This window comes from Carcharodon carcharias, chromosome 2, assembly GCF_017639515.1.
Source record: "Carcharodon carcharias isolate sCarCar2 chromosome 2, sCarCar2.pri, whole genome shotgun sequence".
Classification (NCBI taxonomy): Eukaryota; Metazoa; Chordata; class Chondrichthyes; order Lamniformes; family Lamnidae; genus Carcharodon; species Carcharodon carcharias.
The window spans coordinates 18,794,045-18,814,355 of NC_054468.1; the positions used below are offsets into that span (position 1 = coordinate 18,794,045).

The window sequence follows — 20,311 nt, forward strand, 5'->3', positions numbered from 1 at the left end:
CACTATTACCCATTTTACACCATCATCCAAAGTTGCAATTACCTTCCTTGTACATGGATTTTGGGTGTGGATGGGTTTAGGCTGGGTTGCTATAGTTGAATAAGTGTCTGTATCTCATTGTTGTCACACCTTGACAGCTGATCACGTGGGTGGGGTATCAGAACAGAGCTAGCGCTATCATATCGTTGAGCATTCAGGAAACTTCAGCATAGGACAACCACCTCTTAACAATTGCTATTTCTTTTAGAGCTGTAGAGTCATAGAGTTCTACAGCACAGAAAAGGTCCTTCGGCCCATCGAGTCCGCGCCAGTCAAACAAGTACCTAACTATTCTAATCCCATTTTCCAGCACTAGGCCCATAGTCTTGTATGCCATGGCATCGCAAGTGCACATCCAAATACTTCTTAAACGTTATGAGGGTTTCTGCCTCTACCACCCTTCCAGGCAGTGAGTTCCAGATTCCCACCACCCTCTGGGTGAAAACATTCTTCTTCACATCCCCTCTAAACCTCCTGCCCCTTAACTTTAACTCTATGCTCCCTGGTTATTGATCCCTCTGCCAAGGGGAAAAGTTCCTTCTTGTCTACCCTATCTATGGATCTTTCTGATCCACTAAAATATCTCTCATTCTCAATAAGCTGCTTCAGCAGGGACTACCAGTGCTTCCTCTTGGCGGACTTCCATCTGGTAAAACAATGGTTTGTGCTGCAGTGGTTAATTATGGGTTAAACATCAGCTGGTATGGCTCAGGAGCCCCATTCTGGCATGGCAGTCTCTGCCGCACTTGCTACAGAGGAAGACAGTGGGCTGAGGAAGTGCACATGATTCGCTGCCCTCTGTTTTCTCTGGACCCTCTTCTCAGAAAGCTCAGCTTTCCATTTCTGCTTGCCTCTTCCAATGCCCCTCCAAACAATCAGCCACCAGTGGACACAGCCTTTGAACCGCTGCCTCCGAGTCATCAGTGTCAATATCTGCCATCTTCATATCTCTCTTACAGGGCATAACCCAGTGACCAGTTCAGCATACTGAAGATCTTTGGGTGTACTGCTATCATCATTCTGATGAATGTGGTTGAGTCGTTGAATTAGCAATGCGGGTATGCTGATGGAATTAGCACATTCCAGGACCTCTGAGTCCTTGACCAAGAGATGCCGAGGACATCAGAGACAATAAAGATGGAAAGCCTTTTCTCCTGCCCAGCATATGTTGTCCAAGTCTCACTGCTGTAGCGGAGTGCGCTGGGGAGGCAGGCTTGGTGGGCTTGCAGTTTGGTGTTCTCAGTCAGGTTGCTGTTGTTCCACAAGGGCCTTCCTCTATGGAGCAAGTTTCTCTAGAGCCAGAGAATGAGTGACTCCTTCAATTCTTCCCTTCAGGTGTGATGGGGAATTGTTTTTTTTTACTTTCGTTCTTGGGATGTGGGCATTGCTGACATGGTCAGCACCCGTTGCCCATCCTTAATTGCTCCTGAGAAGGTGTGGTGAGCCACCTTTTCGAATTGCTGCAGCCCTTGTGGTGTAGATACACCCATGGTGCTGTTAGGAAGGAAGTCCTCAGAACTGGACCCAGTGACAGTGAAGGAACGGCAATATAGTTCCAAGTCAAAGTGGTGTGTGTTTCTTGGAGGGGAAGTTGAAGTCAGTAGTGTTCCCTTGTGTCTGTGAAGGGCGTCCTTCTAGCTGGTGGATGCTGCAAGTTTGGAAGGTGCTGGCGAAGGAGCTTTGGTGAGTTACTGCAGTGCATCTTGTAGATGGTACAAACTGCTACCACTGAACGTTGATGATGAACGTTTAAGGTGATGGATGGGGGCACTGGTCAAGTGAGCTGCTTTATCCTGGATGGTGTTGAGCTTCTTGAGTGTTGTTGGAGCTGCACTCATCCAGGCAAGTGGAAGTTGAAATTGGAGAAGTGAAAGAGAAAACTGTAGTGCACATGTCCCAGCACAATCAGAAAGCAACAGCCCAGGACAATCATCTCTTAATAATTGCTATTTCTTTTTCAGTTTTTCCAACCCTCTTGGACGTGATACCCGCAAGTCTTCATGTTAGTGTAATACTACTTTCTGCAGCGGTAATTGTGTTTGCTCTGGTCACAGCTGGATTCTTCATGTTCAATGCCTTTGGACGACCTTACGAAACCCTCCATGGTCCTAATGGCCTGTACCTTTGGAATACCATTGCTTGTAAGTATCCTAGTGATTTGCTTGGTCTTTTTGTCAACCCATAGGTTGGACTGGTGGGAGGATGCAGGTGGAATAATGGCTAAGGTTTTGAGTAACTGCTTTGGTCCAAGCATTGGGTCAAAACATTGCCCTGAGGAATGAGTCAGTGAATGGCTGTCACTTATTTTGTTTAACTGAAACAGGTGCAATGTGTGTACATGTTCTTTCTGTTTACAAAGAAGAGGACCTTATGTATTGATATATGTAGCTTCCAGTACACACTAATGCGCCACACTGCGAGTCCGACTGACAATCTTAAATTGGTTGTCAACATAATTCTTAGCAAACTGAGGATTATTTAGTAAATGTTGACCAATCATGAAATCACATCTAATGTTAGACACTGTGTTTTGATGTTTGCAAGCACGGGCTGGTTGGGCGCAGTCTGTGCCTTGCCCATTGCGGACAGTGGCTGGGACATGCTGTTTACAGCTCCACATGCTATAAGATTGGTCTTATCGGCAACCTTGTAAATAGGGCCCAAGGCATTTGTTCACCATGCAAGCTTGATGCTGAAATTGGGCTCATCAAAGGCGTCTGGCAGGATAATGGCTACGCTGATCAGATCATTTCACACTGTTTATCACCCAAACTCATGAATGGGACTAAGGTGGTCACTTTTGGTCCTGAAAAGTGCCCAGTCTACCTCAAATTACCCTGGAAGGGTAAGGTATCTCAAAAATTTGAGTAACAGGTCAAGCTAGCTGTCTCACACTGCTACTATGCGGCAGCAACACAAGTGGTACTTGCCACAAATAGGGTGCTGCCATCAAGCCAATAATACATTCTGCCTATCACACAAATGAGTCATGTTGTATATGAATTTCAATTTCAGTGTGATGCTAGGTATCTAGGCCGTACATCTGAAAGATTGGCAAATCGTATCAAACAGCATGTCCCAGCCACTGTTCGCAATGGGCAAGATATAGACTGTACCCAACCAGCCCGTACTTGCAAAACTCAAAACACAGTGTCCAACATTAGATGTGATTCCATGATTGGATAACATTTGCTAAATAATCCTCAGTGTGCTAATTATCACGCTAAGAATTGTCAGTGGGGCTCACAGTGTGTGCATTTGTATGTACTGGAAGCTATATATATTACTACACAGGGCTCTGTTCTTTGCAGACAGAAAGAATATGTGCACACATTGTGCCTGTTTCAGCTAAACAAAATAAGTAACAGCCATTCGCTGACTCATTCCTCAAGGAAATGCTTTGACCAATTAGGGTCAAACTGCCTGGTTTAAATTTCAAATAATGCTTGACAGTTAACTGCCAGTCACCATCAATTGATACATTCTCCATGGCAATGCCTCCACCAATCAGAGGCCACTTGCTAACCAATCAGCATTCTTTTCTCATATGGTTTAAATTGTTGTTGACCACTTGTATTGATTTTCTTGCAAAGTGTCCTGATGAGTGCAAGGTGAAATGATTCAACAGATCTCTTTTTTCAGCAATACTCAAGTTCTATTATTTTGTCCTTTCAAATATTCTCCTGACAGGTTCATTATTCACTTTTTCCACATTAGGTTCCTGTGGTTTTATGGTGATGATACTGTTTACCTCAGAAGTGAAAATTCATCGTCTGTCTGAGAAAATTGCAAACTACAAAGAGGCAAACTTCGTCTTCAAGACACACACTGAAATTTTTGGATTTTCCTACTGGCTTCTTTTTGTCTGCACAATGATGCATTGTATCAACATACTGCTCATTAGATTAGCTGGAATCCAATTTCCTTTCTCCAAATCAAAAAACACAGATTCGGGTGATGGGGGCGCTGACCTCATGTACTAAGCGTGTGAGTACAGGCAGACCCAGAACTTGTAAGTCAGCTTGTGGCTAACATTCCTTTGAAACTTTACTGGGGCTCTTCCTAATACACAACATTCAAGAATTCTGAATTCTGAACGTACATCATACACACCGATGCCTAAATGATACCTATGATCTACCTGCCTGGGTGATTATAACGTTCAGGGAGATGACACTCGTTAGGAGGCTGAAATCAAACATATGGCATTGTTATTGGTTCATTGAAAATTGGAGAAATAGTAATTAGTTGACAAGAGGACAGAATATACAACTGGAGGGATGACCACCTATTGAATATTGGAAGTGGAGACCATGAATGATTTCGAAAGGAAATTGTGGGAAATAAACTTGCAGGACTACGGGGATAGAGCAGAGGAATGGGACTGACTGGATTGCTCTTACAAGAGAGTCAACATGAACTCAATAGGGCGAATGGCCTCCTTCTGGGCTATAATGGCTCTATGATGATTACTGCCTTTAAATTATTGTGGTGCAATAACAGCAACACACTTGTTGACATGTTTGTATGAAAAATCTTTGTCCCTCAGATTAAGGAAAGCAATACCACATTTATCTTTTTTGATCAGACAGAGGAATTTTCCGTGAATTAACACATAAGAGCAGGAGTAGGCCATTCAGACACTTAGACCTGCTCCGCCATTCAATTAGATAATGGTCAAATGCCCATTAGGCTTGATATCCTTCCTAAAAAAAATCTATCAATCTCAATCTCAACAGCTCCAATTAATCCACCAGCATCCACAGACTTTTAGGGTCGAGAATTCTGGATTTCTGCTACTCTTTGTGTGGAAAAATATATTTCTGATTTTGCTTCTAAATGGCCTAGTTCTAACTTTAAGCATATGTCCATTCACTCCTCAGTCAGCATTAATATCACACAAGATAATTCCAAGCCCTATAACTTTTATAAGAAATGAATTTATCCCGAAGCATTTTAATAGTTTATTTTTAGTGGTTTACTTTAAAGGCATCAGTATTAAAAGAGCTAAAATATCTGTTATGTTGAGTTTTCAATAAGAATTGTTTTAGTAAACTTACAGTCCTGAGATTTCCCACATTTCATTCCGTAGCATCCTGCCCTTACTCAATGTAATTAACAATTTAATTTGTTTCTGATGTATTGTTATGACAGTTGTTATGTATCCATTAGCAATAGCTAAGTCTGCTGCTAGCTGGTTCTGGAAGTGGCGGAGGGGGAATTGGAGTCAATCGTGATGTTTAGAGGCATAGGCCTGGAGTTTTGCTGAATCGGTGCAGCTCGGGAGTCCTTCAAAAATGATGGCGGGATTCGGGCCCCCATTCCAGTTTCCAGCCTGGGATAAGGGCGCAGGTAAATGCAGCAGTCCTGACCTTGCTGGCCCCATTGTGGGAGCAGACAGTTTAACTTTAGTGGGGTCAGGCCCCTTCAGTAACAAGACATGGTTCATGGCCTCTTAAAGGAGACGTGAACCATGGGGGAATCCCCAGTCCCAATTGGAGAAATAGAAAAAGCCACCTGCTCCTGGACTTCTTCCATTGTTAGGCTTTGAAATAGAGAAAAAAAATTGTTCTTTCAATTTCAATAGTTAGATGCTGTATTGTAAATTAGATATGTTTTTAGTGCAGTGAAGGAATCTGTAATTAATAATCTAAATTGATTTAAATGCCCAAGTCCCTTTTAAAATGAAATAAACCTTCAGCAGCTTTCACTGAGTGAAAGAAATGCCCCCTCACGGCCCCCCTTTCCCGCGTCCCCTTGCTCCTGGACTGCTTTGATTGACGAGACATCTGGGCCCAGATTTTTGTGTAGTTTTAGGAAAACGTGACTTGCGTACTTTTGTGGCTTCTGAACTGCACACCTTCCCAGGATCTTTGTTTTCTCACACAGAATTCAGGTTTGCAGTGCAGTTTGCGATGGATTGCAAGAGGAATGAGGGTACAGAGGCGGGCTGTTTAGAAGATCGGTCTTGGTTCTCATTCACAGTAACCCTGCTCTCAACATTGTTTAAAGGCCCCCTAAACCTAACCACTCATCCCCCACCCAACTCCATGCCACGCCATACCCCCTCAGATCACCATTCCACCTCCATGCCCCTTCAGATCGCCCATGCCCAGTCCACGTCCCTGCATGCATCCTCCATAGCCACTCATCCAGTATCCACAATATACAGTCCTCAGGAGCCATGCAATAGAAATGGGAATAATTTTAAATGTAGGCATAAAAATTTAAACCTGTGACAATATAGTAAAAGTCTCATTCAGAAGCCTGTCTTTAATACTGCAAAAATAAAACCTGCTCTCCTTTGGAAAAGAAAATCCTTTAAGTGGTCATTAAGCTGTGTAAACAACCAACTATGTGTTCCGAAAGCACATCAAAGGCAGAGGATGACATTACAACCTTGTAAAACTGTCAGTCATTCCCCTGAATAGCTGAGTCGACAGAACTGATGACTCCACTAGTTTTTGGAACAATTGGAGTATTCATAATGGTCATAGTAGCATAGATTTATTGCAACTGCATGAACCTGAAATTGAAAGGATAGATGGTGTCTTCTCCACATCACATCAGACTGCAATCAATGGAAGGGAGCAAGTGCTTAGATTTTTTTTCACAGTCAGCTGCATGTGCATTTAAATTCCGGCACTAAAGATGACAATGAGAGTTTACCAACACATTTTTCTACATCTTTAATGCATTATGGCTCTTTTTCCAATGGAGAAATTACTGTAATGCATGTCAACACTTACACAATGGTGGTTGATGTATTGGTTAACTTATCTTTGTAAGACAGATCCCTATGTTGAACTTATGCATTTAAGACACATCAACATTACAATATATCATCTAATAGTGACATTTGAAGGTATCAAAACATTTTACACTTACCTTTCAGAATGTTACCAACTCCTCAGCAGGTTTCTCCCTGTGGTCACAAACTCTCCAAGGAGAAGCAGTTTTTAGGGCTTCCAAAATACACACCAGTATATGAAAATATTATGGAGGAAGAAATACAACTTTTCTGTGATCATCAAAATGGAAGAGATGCATGTGGTTTTGCACCCAAGGCCTTCCTGAACTGCAAAGAGGTCACACAAAAATTGTGTGGGGTTGGGACAGCAGGGAAAAATTGTTTTTCCATTAAAAAAAAATAAGCTCAGTGTTTTGCGACCCAATTCACACCTCCACTGGCAGATGAAAACCCAACCCCTGGTGTAGCTTTGAAAAAGGACCCATCTGCATTTTTGATTTTAATAGACAGCATTTTTAACATTTCTCAGGGTTATTATCATAATAGCTGAATCCATTATGAATGCTTGGCTGACTTTCAATACATCCAGAACCAGTTATCTCAGTATCCCAGCCGGGGTGGGGTGGGGGGGGGGGCGTAAGAGGGGGGGGGGCGGTGGGTGCTGGGTTCATAATTTGATAGACATTTTGAATAGTTTATTAAAGGATTATCTGTCTTTGATGTGGTTAGTGAAATAGATGGTCTTTTGTTTTTTTCAACACATTGACCACTTGAGGGAATTTTTTTGAAGCAGAGTTTTTTTTCTATATGGTGTTTAGGAGTGAGATTAGATTGTTAGAAGGTTATATTTTTGAAATGTCCATTTCAAAGACATCCTGAGGTCTGGCAATCATGGATACTGGGTGAGTGATTATGGAGGGAGCATGGGGGACTATGATGAGACATGGGGGTACGAGGGGAAATGAAAGGGCTTTGATGAGGCATGGGAGCATGGGGGCGTGAGATGGCATGGAGGGGCCACGGGGGATATGGGAGCATGTAGGGGACGTGGGTGGGCGGGATAAGGGTTTGAGGATCTAACATTCCTCTTTAAGACCAAACTGATGTCCCAGTAAACAGAGGCGGACATTCTAGCCTGCCAGCCTTGCCATCCACTTGCCTTTGTTGCCACCTCGGACCCCACCTCCCCAGAATGAAAATATGCTGGGCAGCAGGTTTCACCCTGTGGTCACGAATCATTTTAAATGCAGGTGTAAAAATTTAAACCTGTGACAATGTAATAAAAGTCTCATTCAGAAGTCTGTCGTCAATACTGCAAAAAAAAAAACCTGCTCTCCTTTCGAAGGGAGCAGGTCTGTCGGCTCGGAAAGTTTCCCAATTCATCCTTCCTGCCACCTCCATGAAAGTCCGGCCCAAAGAGAGCATTCTATACATTAACACATTGTACCACCATCGGCATCCTACTCTCCTGTAGAATATCTCATCAGCCATCTTATTTCAATACTTCTGTGTTCTGTACTCTGCAGTATGGGATGCCTTCATAGCCCCAAAACTCACTGAGCTGCACGTTTGCAGAAAATCCCATGTCTGGCAATGCCTCAGTTGTAACATTCTCATTCTTGTTTTCAAATGCTATCATTGCCTCACCTCTCCCTGTAACTCCTGTAACTTCGTCCGGCTCTACAACCCTTCCAGATCTCTCTGTACTCATCCAATTCTGCCCTAGTGCACATTGCACAATATTAGTTGATCAACCATTGCCTTCAGCTGCCTAGGCCCCAAGCATTGGAATTATCTTTCCAAACCTTTCCGTCTCTCAACTGCTCTCTTTTAAGATACTCCTGAAAAGCCCAATATGTTACCTCCGATAACAAGCCTCTTTGGGCTTGGTGTCCAAAATTGTTTGACAATGCCACTACGAAGCTCTTTGAAATGTTTTGCTGTGTTAAACGTGCTATTTAAATGCAAGCTATTGTTGTTGTGAGAATACTTGAAAGAAGTGAGATGGTTGGTGCATTGGTTTTAATTTCCTAAAACTCCCAAGATTCGGGGAAGGTCCCATTAGATTGGCAGATAGCAGATGTAACTCCATTATTCAAAAAGAGAGGGAGACAGACAGCAGGAAACTACAGGCCAGTTAGCTTAACATCTTTCATAGGGAAAATGTTAGAAGCTGTTATTAAGTTACAGCGGGGCACTTGGATAAGCTCAAGGTCATCAGGCAGAGTCAACATGGTTTTCTGAAAGGGAAATCGTGTTTAACTAACTTATTGGAGTTCTTTGAGGAAGTAACATGTGCTGCAGATAAAGGGGATCCGGTGGATGTACTGTACATAGGTTTCCAGAAGGCGTTTGATAAAGTGCCACATCAAAGGTTATTGCAGAAAATAAAAGCTCATGGTATCGTAGGTAACATATTGGCATGGGTAGAAGATTGGCTGGCTAACAGGAAGGAGAAGTAGATGTAAATAGGTCTTTTTCAGGTTGGCAAGATGTCATGAGTAGCATATAAATGACTTGGATGAAGGGATTGAAGGGGTGTTTGTCAAATTTACTGTGAAGAGGACATATGGAGGCTACAAACAGATGTAGATAGGTTAAGTGAGTGGGCAAAGATCTGGCAGATGGAGCTTAATGTGAGAAAATGTAAAACTGTCTATTTTGGCAGGAAGGATAAAAGAGAAGCATATTATCTAAATGGTGAGAGATTGCTGAGCTCTGAGGGATCTGAGTGTCCTCGTGCATGAATCACAAAAGGCTCGTCTGCAAGTACAAGAAGTAATTTAGGAAAGCTAATGGAATGTTATCATTTATTGCGAGGGGAATTGAATACAAAAGTAGGGAGGTTATGCTTCAGTTATACAGACCACTGGTGAGATCACATCTGGAGTACTGTGTACAGTATTGGTCACCTTATTTAAGGAAGGATGTAAATGTGTTGGAAGTAGTTCAGAGAAGGTTTACCTGGAATAGGTGGGTTGTCTTATGAGGAAAGGTTGGACAGACAAGGCTTGTATCTGCTGGGGTTTAGAAGAGTAAGAGGCAACTTGATTGAAATGTATAAGATACTGAGGGGTCTTGACAGGGTGAATGTGGAAAATCTAGAACTAGGGGTCACTGTTTAAAAATAAGGGGTCGCCCATTTAAAACAGAGATGAAGCAAAATTTTTTCACAGAGGGTTGTGAGTCTTTGGAACTCTCTTCCTCAAAAGGTGGTGGAAGCAGAGCCTTTGAATACCTTTAAGGCAGAGGTGGATAGATTCTTGGCAAGCAAGGCGGTGATAGGTTATTGGGGGTAGGTGGGATGCAGATTTGAGGTTACTATCAGATCAGCCATGATCTCATTAAATGGCGGAGCAGGCTTGAGGGCTGAATGTCCTACTCCTGCTCCTTGTTTGTATGTATGTTTGTACGAGAATACACTGATAAGGGAAGTGGTGCTGAGCTGAGCTCTATCAGTCTCTCTCAGAATGTCCAAAATGTAAGTCAGCATTGAAACTTCCATGTACCCTCTTAGTAACAGAATGCCTTTGAGGAAGGTACACACTTCCCCAGGCCAGCAGTGAAGCTTAAAAAATGAAGGAAAAGTAATTCCCAGAAGGTGGAGGATATTGCTTTGTGTCATTAATCTCAAAGTATGAAGATTTAGAAGTGCTGTGCCAAATCAATTAATTCACAATATTAACATAACAAATGAAAATTAACAAGCATAAATAATGAAGGCACACCAACAGAACCATCCAGAATATGGGTTACCATGGTGCTGCATTGTATTCTGTCCTAATGGTTTTTCATCAATGCCGTTACACATAAGAAATACAGTTTTGGCAGGAGTTTCAAACAGATTGACAGTGTCAGCAGCCTATGGATGAATGTATCGTTAAATGCAATAGTGGATGTGAAAAAAGTTTGAACGGGCTTGAAAATATGTCATTAGAATAGAAGTTTCAGGAAATGTTCCATATTCAATCCCTGCGTTAATCAAAACAAGATTTAAGTTGGCAAAGGTTGTACAAAATGGACAAGACAACAAGACATTTTAAGAACCTTTTCCTCAGAACAATTTAATTATAGAATCATACAGAGCAAAAGGCCCTGTCATTCAGCCTGTCATATCAGTGCTGGCTCTTTGAAAGGCTATACTATTGGTCGCACTCCCCCTTTCCCCCTACTCTTTCCCAATAGCCCTGCAACAAAATTAATGCCAGCCACAAGGACAAATCTTTGTTTTAGTCGGATTAACACTTTAGAATGTCCTGATGAAGACTTCAGTGATATCAATTGTATCAGGTCAGGGCAACAAAGGCTGGGCAATAAATAAGGGCGTAGGCCAGTGACACCTGCTACCTGAAGATGATTAGAGAAAATAAAAAATTTACTAAGCAGAGAGAGAGGTCTTTAACATGCTTGAACAGGTTGCTGAGGTCTACTGTTACAGCGCTGACTTAACATTAATAGTCAGACAGTCACAAACGCGGGGATGATTCAGCATCAATTTTAGCTGTTGAAGCAGCTCCCTTGCACTGCCAGTCTCTGGAACTCTCCAACCGAACACCTCATCATCGTATAAAAGCAGAAAACGCTGGAAAAACTCAGCAGATCTGGCAGCTTCCGTGGAGAGATGCTGCCAGACCTGTTGAGTTTTTCCAGCATTTTCTGTTTTTATTTCAAATCTCCAGCATCCACAGTATTTTGCTCTTACCTCATCGCCTTCTCCTTATCAAGTCATCAGGAAGCTACAAACATGGATTCCTTTGGTAGCATAGGCTAGGAGTTTTCCTATGACGGCCGGGCGGAGTGGCAGCGGGCAGAGGCGGGCACGGAGCTGATCGCCGCCCCCCCCGATCGGTTCTGCGCCGCCATTTTACGCGGGCGGGCTGACTAAGGCCAGGTCCAGCGTAATACGCAGCCGGTAGCCCTCAGCGGGAGGAGGAGGGAGAGTCGGGAGTTGGGGGGAGGCCAGCGCCGAGCGCAGCAAACTCCCTGAGGCATGGAGCTGCCACAGGGAGATTGAATGAATATTAAAATAATTAAAGAATTGAGTTAAAAATTTATTTAAACGTGTCCCCTCATGTGACTGTGTCCCCCTAACGTCGGACAGGCAGCATTCTCAAGCGGCTCAATTGATTTCTTAATGGCCTTAATAGGCGGGTTACATTTTGGCGAGTGCGCGGCCAAATCCGACGTGTGCCCGCCGAACGAATTATCGCGATGGCATCAGGACGCAAGCCCGATGCCATCGCGTGTCATTTTACACATCGCCTTGTTGGGCCCGCGCTGACGGAAAATTCTGCCCCGTAGTCACGGTTGTTGGGTACTCAAATGCGACAGACAGCCAATTTCATTTTTTATTCATCCATGGGGATGTGGACATCGCTGGCAACACCGGCATTTATTGCCCATCCCTAACTGCCTCTGAGATGGTGGCGACGAGCCCATCTTCTTGAATGCTTGCTAGGCCCATTTCAGGGGGCAGTTAAGAGTCAACCACGTTGCTGTGGGTCTGGAGTCACACATGGGCCCAACCCAACCAGATACAGACAGCAAATTTTCTTCCCCGCGGGGCATGAGTGAATGAGATAACTTCTGTGACAATCCAACAGTTTCATGGCTACGATTAGCGGGACTGTCTTAATTCCAGATTTATTTAATTGATTGGATTTAACTTCCCCCGTACCATGCTGGGATTTGAAATCTTGGCTCCTGATCATTCGTCTGCATTACTGGACCAGTAACATTGCCACCGTGGTATCACATCTCTAATCTCTATCTCAACTAACAGCAAATGCAGGACCAGCCAGAAATTGTGTTTCTTTTCTTTGCTTCTGTTGTTTGAGAGAGAAATGCTGCCCTGACACCAGAATAGGTGCCTGACCTTTAAATAGTGCCAGGGAATCTTTGATGCCCATGTGAGCGGACATACAGGACAGAATTTTCATCTCAATGTGGAGTTCAGTGTTCCAGCAATTTCTTACCACTGTCAGGTTGTTTTTAGTTCATTTACGGGATGAGGGTATTGCTGGCTGGGCCAGCATTTATTACCCATCCCTATTTGCCTTTCAGAAGGTGGTGGTGAGCTGCCTTCTTGAACCTCTGCAGTCCCTGTGGTGTAGGTACACCCACAGTGCTGTTAGGGAGGGTGTTCCAGGATTTTGACCCAGCGACAGTGAAGGAATGGCAATATATTTCCAAGTCAGGATGGTGAGTAACTTGGAGGGGAACTTCCAGGTGATGGTGTGCCCATGTGTCTGCTGCCCTTGTCCTTCTAGATCGTAGTGGTCGTGGGTTTGGAAGGTGCTGTCTAAAGAGGCTTGCTGAGTTCCTGCAGTGCATTTTTTAGATGGTACACGCTGTTGCCACTGTGCATCAGTGGTGGGGAGTGAATATTTGTGGATGGGGTGCCAATCAAGCGGGCTGCTTTGTCCTGGATGGCGTCCAGCTTCTTGAGTGTTGTGGGAGCTGCACTCATCCAGGCAAAGGGAGAATATTCCATCACACTCCTGATTTGTGCCTTGTAGATGATGGACAGGCTTTGGGGAGTCAGGAGGTAAATTGCTTGCCATAGATTCCTAGCCTCTGACCTACTCTTGTAGCCATAGTATTTATATCAAAAACAAAAACAAAATTACCTGGAAAAACTCAGCAGGTCTGGCAGCATCGGCGAAGAAGAAAAGAGTTGACGTTTCAAGTCCTCATGACCCTTCGACAGTATTTATATGGCTAGTCCAGTTCAGTTTCTGGTCAATGGTGACTCCTAGGATGTTGATAGTGGGGGTTTTAACGATGGTAATGCCATTGAATGTCAAGGAGCGATTGTTAGATTCTCTCTTGTTGGAATTGGTCATTGCCTGGCACTTGTGTGGTGTGAATGTGACTTGTCAGCCCGAGCCTGGATATTATCCAGGTCTTGCTGCATTTGGACATGGACTCCTTCAGTGTCTGACAAGTCGCAAATGGTGCTGAACATTGTCAGTCATTAGCGAATATCCCCATTTCTGACCTTATGATGGAAGAAAGGTCATTGATGAAGCAGCTGAAGATGGTTGGGCCCAGGACTCTGAAGAACTCTTGCAGTGATGTCCTGGAACTGAGATGATTAACCTCCAAAAACCACAACCATCTTCCTTTGTGCTAGGTATGACTCCAACCAGTGGAGAATTTCCCCCCTGATTCCCATTGACTCCAGTTTTGCTGGGGCTCCTTGATGCCACACTCGGTCAAATGCGGCCTTGATGTCAAGGGCAGTCACTCTTACCTCACCTCAGGAGTTCAGCTCTTTTGTCCATGTTTGAACCAAGGCTGCAATAAGGTGAAATACTGAGTGACCCTGGCGGAACCCCATCTGGGCGTCAGTGAGCAGGTTATTGCTCAGCAAGTGCCGCTTGATAGTACTGTTGATGACCCCTTCCATTACTGATGATTGAGAGTAGACTGAAGGGGCAGTAATTGGTCGGGTTGGATTTGTCCTGCTTTTTGTGTACAGGACATACCTGGGCAATTTTCCATATTGCTGGGTAGATGCCAGTGTTTTAGCTGAACTGGAAAAGCTTGGCTAGGGGCGCGGCTAGTTCTGGAGCACAAGACCTCTGTACTATTGCCAGAATATCGTCAAGGCCCATAGCCTTTGCAGTGTCCAGTGCTTTCAGCTGTTTGATGATATCACGTGGAGTGAATCAAATTGGCTGAAGACTAGCATTTGTGATGCTGGGGACGTCTGGAGGAGGCCAAGATGGATCATCCATTCAGCACTCCTGGCTGAAGATAGTTGCAAATACTTCAGCCTTATCTTTTGCACTGATGTGCTGGGCTCCCCCATCATTGAGGATAGGGATATTGGTGGAACCTCCTCCTCCAGTGAGTTATTTAATTATCCACCACCCTTCACGACTGGATGTGACAGGACTGCAGAACTTAGATCTGATCCTTTGGTTGTGGGATCATTTAGCTCTGTCTATCACTTGCTGCTTATGCTGCTTGGCACGCAAGTAGTCCTGCACTGTAGCTTCACCAGGTTGACACCTCGTTTTTGGGTGTGCCTGGTGCTGCTCCTGGCATGCCCTCCTGCACTCTTCATTGAACCAGGGTTGATCCCCAGGCCTGATGGTAATGGTAGAGTGGGGGATATGCTGGGCTATGAGGTCACAGTTTGTGGTTGAGTACAATTCTGCTGCTGTTGATGGCCCACAGCACCTCATGGATGCCCAGTTGAATTGCTACATCTGTTTGAAATCTATCCAATAAGCAAGATGATAGTGCCACACAACAAGATGGAGCGTGTCCTCAATGTGAAGACAGGACTTGGTCTCCACAATGACTGTACAGTGGTCACTCCTACTGATACTGTCATGGACAGATGCATCTGCAGCAGGCAGGTTGGTGAGGGATGAGGTCAAGGATGTTTTTTCCCCTTGTTGGTTCCCTCACCACCTGCTACAGACCCAGTCTAGCAGCTATGTCCTTCAGGACTCAGCCAGTGCTCGTGCTACCAAGCCACTCTTGGTGATGGCCATTGAAGTCCCTCACCCAGAGTACATTCTACACCCTTGCCAACCTCAGTGCTTCCTCGAAGTAGTGTTCAACTTGTAGGAGAACTGATACTTCAGCTGAGGGAAGGTGGTACATTGTAACCAACAGGAGGCTTCCTTGTTGATGTTGGATCCAGAGTTGATGTTGAGGACTCCCAGGGTAACACCCTCCCGACTGTATACTACTGTGCCGCCACCTCTGCTGTGTCTGTCCCGCCCTGGGTATGGTGATGCTGGTGGCTGGGACATTGCCTGTAAGGCATGAATCTGTAGGGATGACTATGTCAGGCTGTTGCTCTGACTAGTCTGTGAGGCAGCCCTCCTAATTTTGGTACAAGCCGCCAGATGTTAGTAAGGAGGTCCTTGCAGGGTCAACAGGGCTGAGTTTGCCGTTGTCATTTCCGGTGCCCAAGTCAATGGGTGGACTGTCCAGTTTCATTCCTTTTAGACCTCGTAGCGGTCGATGCAACTGAGTGGCTTGCTAGTCCATTTCATGGCCTGTATGAACGGTAACACGACTGCCACAAATCCTCAGAGGGTGCTTCCATTTTGAGAAAGTAATGCTATTCTGCCCTTTCTGCTGGGTAAAAGTGATAATATTCACTTTGTGTTATAATGACAGGCTGGGCAATGTAGACATATTGGCCAGAATTTTACCTTCGGCGAGTGGGGTTACACCCTACACCCCCAAATGTAGTATGAGGCGCGATGAAGTGGAACGTGCGTCTCGACATCATCGCACGCTCGCGCGATATTTCGTTCAGTGTGCGCACCGGAGTCGGCTGCGTTCCCGCCGATAATTAAAAGTCCTGTTAAAGCCATTAACAAGACGATTAACTGGGACTTTGCGCTGCCCGTCCAATGTTACAATTGTCGGGCAGGTAACAAGGCCAAGCGGCCTTTACCTTTATTAGGAAGCCTCGTCCACCAGCGGGGGATCAGGTTCCCTAAAGCACATTCAGTTTAAATAAAAACTTTATTTTGAATTTAAAAACATGTCCCATCTCACATGACACAGTCACAGGAGGGGGGGGGGGGCATGTTTTTTTTAAAAAATTTCTGCTGCCTAGTAATTTTTTTAAAAAGCGCTTTAATCTCCCTGAGGCACGACTGAAGCTCTCTGTGCCAATTGCGCGCCAAGCCCGCTCTCCCTACCCCCTCCCCACTTCCGCGCACAAGCAGCGCTCAGCGCCGCTGCTCGCGATCCACGCCGGGCGGGTCTTCATTGAAATCGCGGTGCGGAGCCGATCGCGGGTGGTGGTCGGCTTCCCGACCACACGCTCCCCCACCCACCCACCCCACCCCCCACTCCACCGAGCGAGGGAAAAATTCTGGCCATTGATTCATTTCAGTAGAGGCCCACTGGAGCACCAGGCCGCTGGACTTGAACATAACAGGTAGGCATTAGCGCCTGGTAACAGCTCATCCCTTCGGAACGATTTGGGCCATTGTACATAACAGTGGCTCGACGGCAGGCTAAGGGCCAAACGTTTGCCTTGGGGCTGCCTGGTGCAGACCCCCTTCCATATTCAGTGACACTGAAGTCACTGACGCCTGGTTTCCACAATAGGGGGCCAATTCACAAAGCAGATTTCCACCCGGGTTGGTTGGTTGAAAATCTGCCTCTCTCTGTGGCACTGATGAGGGAAACGCAGGATCCGAAGTGGGGAATTTGAGCTAAGTAGCTGTGAAATTCTTTCTCGCGGCCAGTCACTAGGAAAACAAAATTTGACAGCGAGTTGCCTCAGGAGATATTAAGACAAATGGGCAAAAGGCTCAGATAAAAGCAAAATACTGCGGGTGCTGGAAGCCTGAAATAACAGCAGAGAATGCTGGAAAAACTCAGGAGCTCCGGCAGCATCTGCGGAGAGGGAAACAAGAGTTAACGTTTCGAGTCCGTGTGAAGGAGAGTTGAAACGTTAGCTCCGTTTTTCTCTCTCCACAGATGCTGCCCGACCTGCTGAGTTTTTCCAGCATTTTCTAGTTTTTTTTTTTATCTGGGCAACAAGCTTTCTTGGAAAAGTAGGTTTGAAGGGAGGTTTTGAAGGAGGAGCGAGAGAGAGGGGGAAGTGGGGGGGGGATGCTGGTTTTGGGAGGGAATCCCTGAGCTTTGGACCTGGGGGGGGTGCTGCTAAAGGTGTAGTCACCGATGGTGGAGAGATTAACATCAGAGATGACCCAAGGAGGCCAGAACTGGAGGTGACAGAGACCTCAGGAGGAGGTTAAGGGATTGGGGGGGAATTGGGGAGGGGGGGTGGGGGGGGGGTGGTGATGGGGGGTGTGCTGAGGCCATCGAACAAACTGGGTGGAGTTTTACGGCCCTGTCGCGGCTGGAGAGACCTGGAGAATGGGGCGGGGCGGGGGAGGTACGGAGAACGGGGCAGGGGGCGATCTGGAGAACTGGGTGGGGGGGAGGGGGGGGGAGTCTGGAGAATGGCAGGGGGGTGGGTTTCGGAGAATGGGGCATGGGGGGTCCGGAGAACGGTGGGGGGGTCCAGAGAACACGGCAGCGGGGGGAGGTCCGGAGAATGGAGCATGGGGGGTCCGGAGAACGGGGCGGGGGGGGGGTCGGGAGAATGGGGCGGGCGGGGGTCGGGAGAATGGGGCGGGCGGGGGTCCGGTGAGCACGGGGAAGCCATTCAAAAGTTTGACAGCTTCGGCGGGGAGGGGAGGGGAGAGGAGGGGAGGGGAGGGGAGTGGCGGGGAGGGGAGAGGAGGGGAGGGGAGAGGAGGGGAGGGGAGTGGCGGGGAGGGGAGAGGAGGGGAGTGGAGAGGAGGGGTGGGGAGTGGCGGGGAGGGGAGAGGAGGGGAGGGGAGAGAAGGGGAGGGGAGAGGAGGGGAGGGGAGAGGAGGGGAGGGGAGAGGAGGGGAGGGGAGTGGCGGGGAGGGGAGGGGAGAGGAGGGGAGGGGAGTGGCGGGGAGGGGAGAGGAGAGGAGAGGAGGGGAGTGGCGGGGAGGGGAGAGGAGGGGAGAGGAGGGGAGGGGAGGGGAGAGGAGAGGAGGGGAGGGGAGTGGCGGGGAGGGGAGAGGAGGGGAGGGGAGAGGAGGGGAGGGGAGAGGAGCGAAGGGGAGGTGAGGGAAGGGGAGAGGAGAGAAGGGGAGGGGAGGGAAAGGGAGAGGAGAGGAGAGAAGGGGAGAGAAGGGGAGGGGAGAGGAGGGGAGTGGAGGGGAGGGGTGGGGGAGTGGCGGGGAGAGGAGAGGAGGGGAGTGGCGGGGAGGGGAGAGGAGGGGAGGGGAGAGGAGGGGAGGGGAGAGGAGGGGAGGGGAGGTGAGGGGAGGGGAGGGGAGGGGAGGTGAGGGGAGGGGAGGTGAGGGGAGGGGAGAGGAGGGGAGGGGAGGGGAGTGGCGGAGAAAGGAGGGGAGAGGAGGGGAGGTGAGGGGAGGGGAGAGAAGGGGAGGGGAGAGGAGGGGAGGGGAGAGGAGGGGAGGGGAGTGGCGGGGAGGGGAGAGGAGAGGAGAGGAGGGGAGTGGCGGGGAGGGGAGAGGAGGGGAGAGAAGGGGAGGGGAGGGGAGAGGAGGGGAGAGGAGGGGAGGGGAGAGGAGGGGAGAGGAGGGGAGGGGAGAAGAGAGGAGGGGAGAGGAGAGGAGGGGAGAGGAGAGGAGGGGAGGGGAGGGAAGAGGAGGGGGAAAGTAGAGGAGGGGAGAGGAGGGGAGGGGAGGGGAGGGGAGGGAAGGGGAGGGGATGGGAGGGGAGGGGAGAGGAGGGGAGGGGAGGGGAGTGGCGGGGAAAGGAGGGGAGAGGAGAGGAGGGGAGAGGAGGGGAGGGGAGGTGAGGGGAGGGGAGAGGAGGGGAGGTGAGGGGAGGGGAGAGGAGGGGAGGGGAGGTGAGGGGAGGGGAGAGGAGGGGAGGTGAGGGGAGGGGAGAGGAGGGGAGGGGAGGGGAGTGGCGGGGAAAGGAGGGGAGAGGAGGGGAGGGGAGAGGAGGGGAGGGGAGGTGAGGGGAGGGGAGAGAAGGGGAGGGGAGAGGAGGGGAGGGGAGAGGAGGGGAGGGGAGTGGCGGGGAGGGGAGAGGAGAGGAGAGGAGGGGAGTGGCGGGGAGGGGAGAGGAGGGGAGAGAAGGGGAGGGGAGGGGCGGGGAGGGGAGAGAAGGGGAGGGGAGGGGAGAGGAGGGGAGAGGAGAGAAGGGGAGAGAAGGGGAGGGGAGAGGAGGGGAGTGGAGGGGAGAGGAGAGAAGGAGGGAAGGAGAGGAGAGTGGAGAGAAGGGAAGGGGAATGGAGGGGAGAGGAGGTGAGGGGAGGGGAGAGGAGAGGAGAGGAGAGGAGAGGAGGGGAGGGGAGGGGAGGGGAGAGGAGGGGAGAGGAGGGGAGGGGAGAGGAGGGGAGGGGAGAGGAGGGGAGGGGAGAGGAGAGGAGGGGAGGGGAGGGGAGGGGAGAGGAGGGGAGGGGCCAAACGTCCACCATGAGGACATTTCACACCATGAATTTTACGGGCTTTCCTGATGCAGAAACTCATCGCCTGAGGCTTTGTCCCAAGCGGGCCCGGAGGTCAGAGAGCAGGTGGCAGGGAGGTGAGGTTATGAGGGCCCCTGTGGGGCGAATGCTGAGAAATTCCCAAGTAGGAAATCATCACCATTTCTCATGTTGTCTTTCCTCCTTCACCGTGGGCAGCGGTCAAACAATGTGCCCTCGTTATCTCCTGACCGACTCCAAAACTACCCTAACAGACTCAGTCACCCACCTAGGCTGCCTTTAAGATGGTAGCATCTTGGGAGGTTTCAATCTGTGAGGAATGAGAGACTCTGTATGCCAGATGGCCACATCAGACATAAAGATCACTGCAAGAGCTAATGGATCCACTTTCACTGACTGCAGGATTGTATTTCAGCACAAGTCAGATCAGCCATTAACCATTAAATCCTAGCTCCCTCAGCTCCTAATTAAATAGAAAAGCTAGGCAAGGAGTATAGTGCCAGCGACCCAACATTACAGCCAAGATTGTCATCGCATTATAGCGTTGGATAAACTGCAACAACTGCACTTTGTGCCACCGACCACTC

The 20,311-nt window shown here is 47.9% G+C and overlaps 1 protein-coding gene across 1 annotated transcript in view; it reads left to right on the forward strand.

Moving 5' to 3' along the window:
• Positions 1 to 5,087, forward strand: part of clrn1 (clarin 1) — a 31,254-nt gene extending 26,167 nt beyond the window's left edge. Inside the window, exons 2-3 of the mRNA XM_041181179.1 lie at positions 2,001 to 2,180; positions 3,757 to 5,087. Coding sequence (XP_041037113.1) covers positions 2,001 to 2,180; positions 3,757 to 4,022 — 446 coding nt within the window. The 3' untranslated portion in view covers positions 4,023 to 5,087. The remainder of the gene's footprint in view (positions 1 to 2,000; positions 2,181 to 3,756) is intronic.
• Positions 5,088 to 20,311: the final 15,224 nt, after the last annotated feature.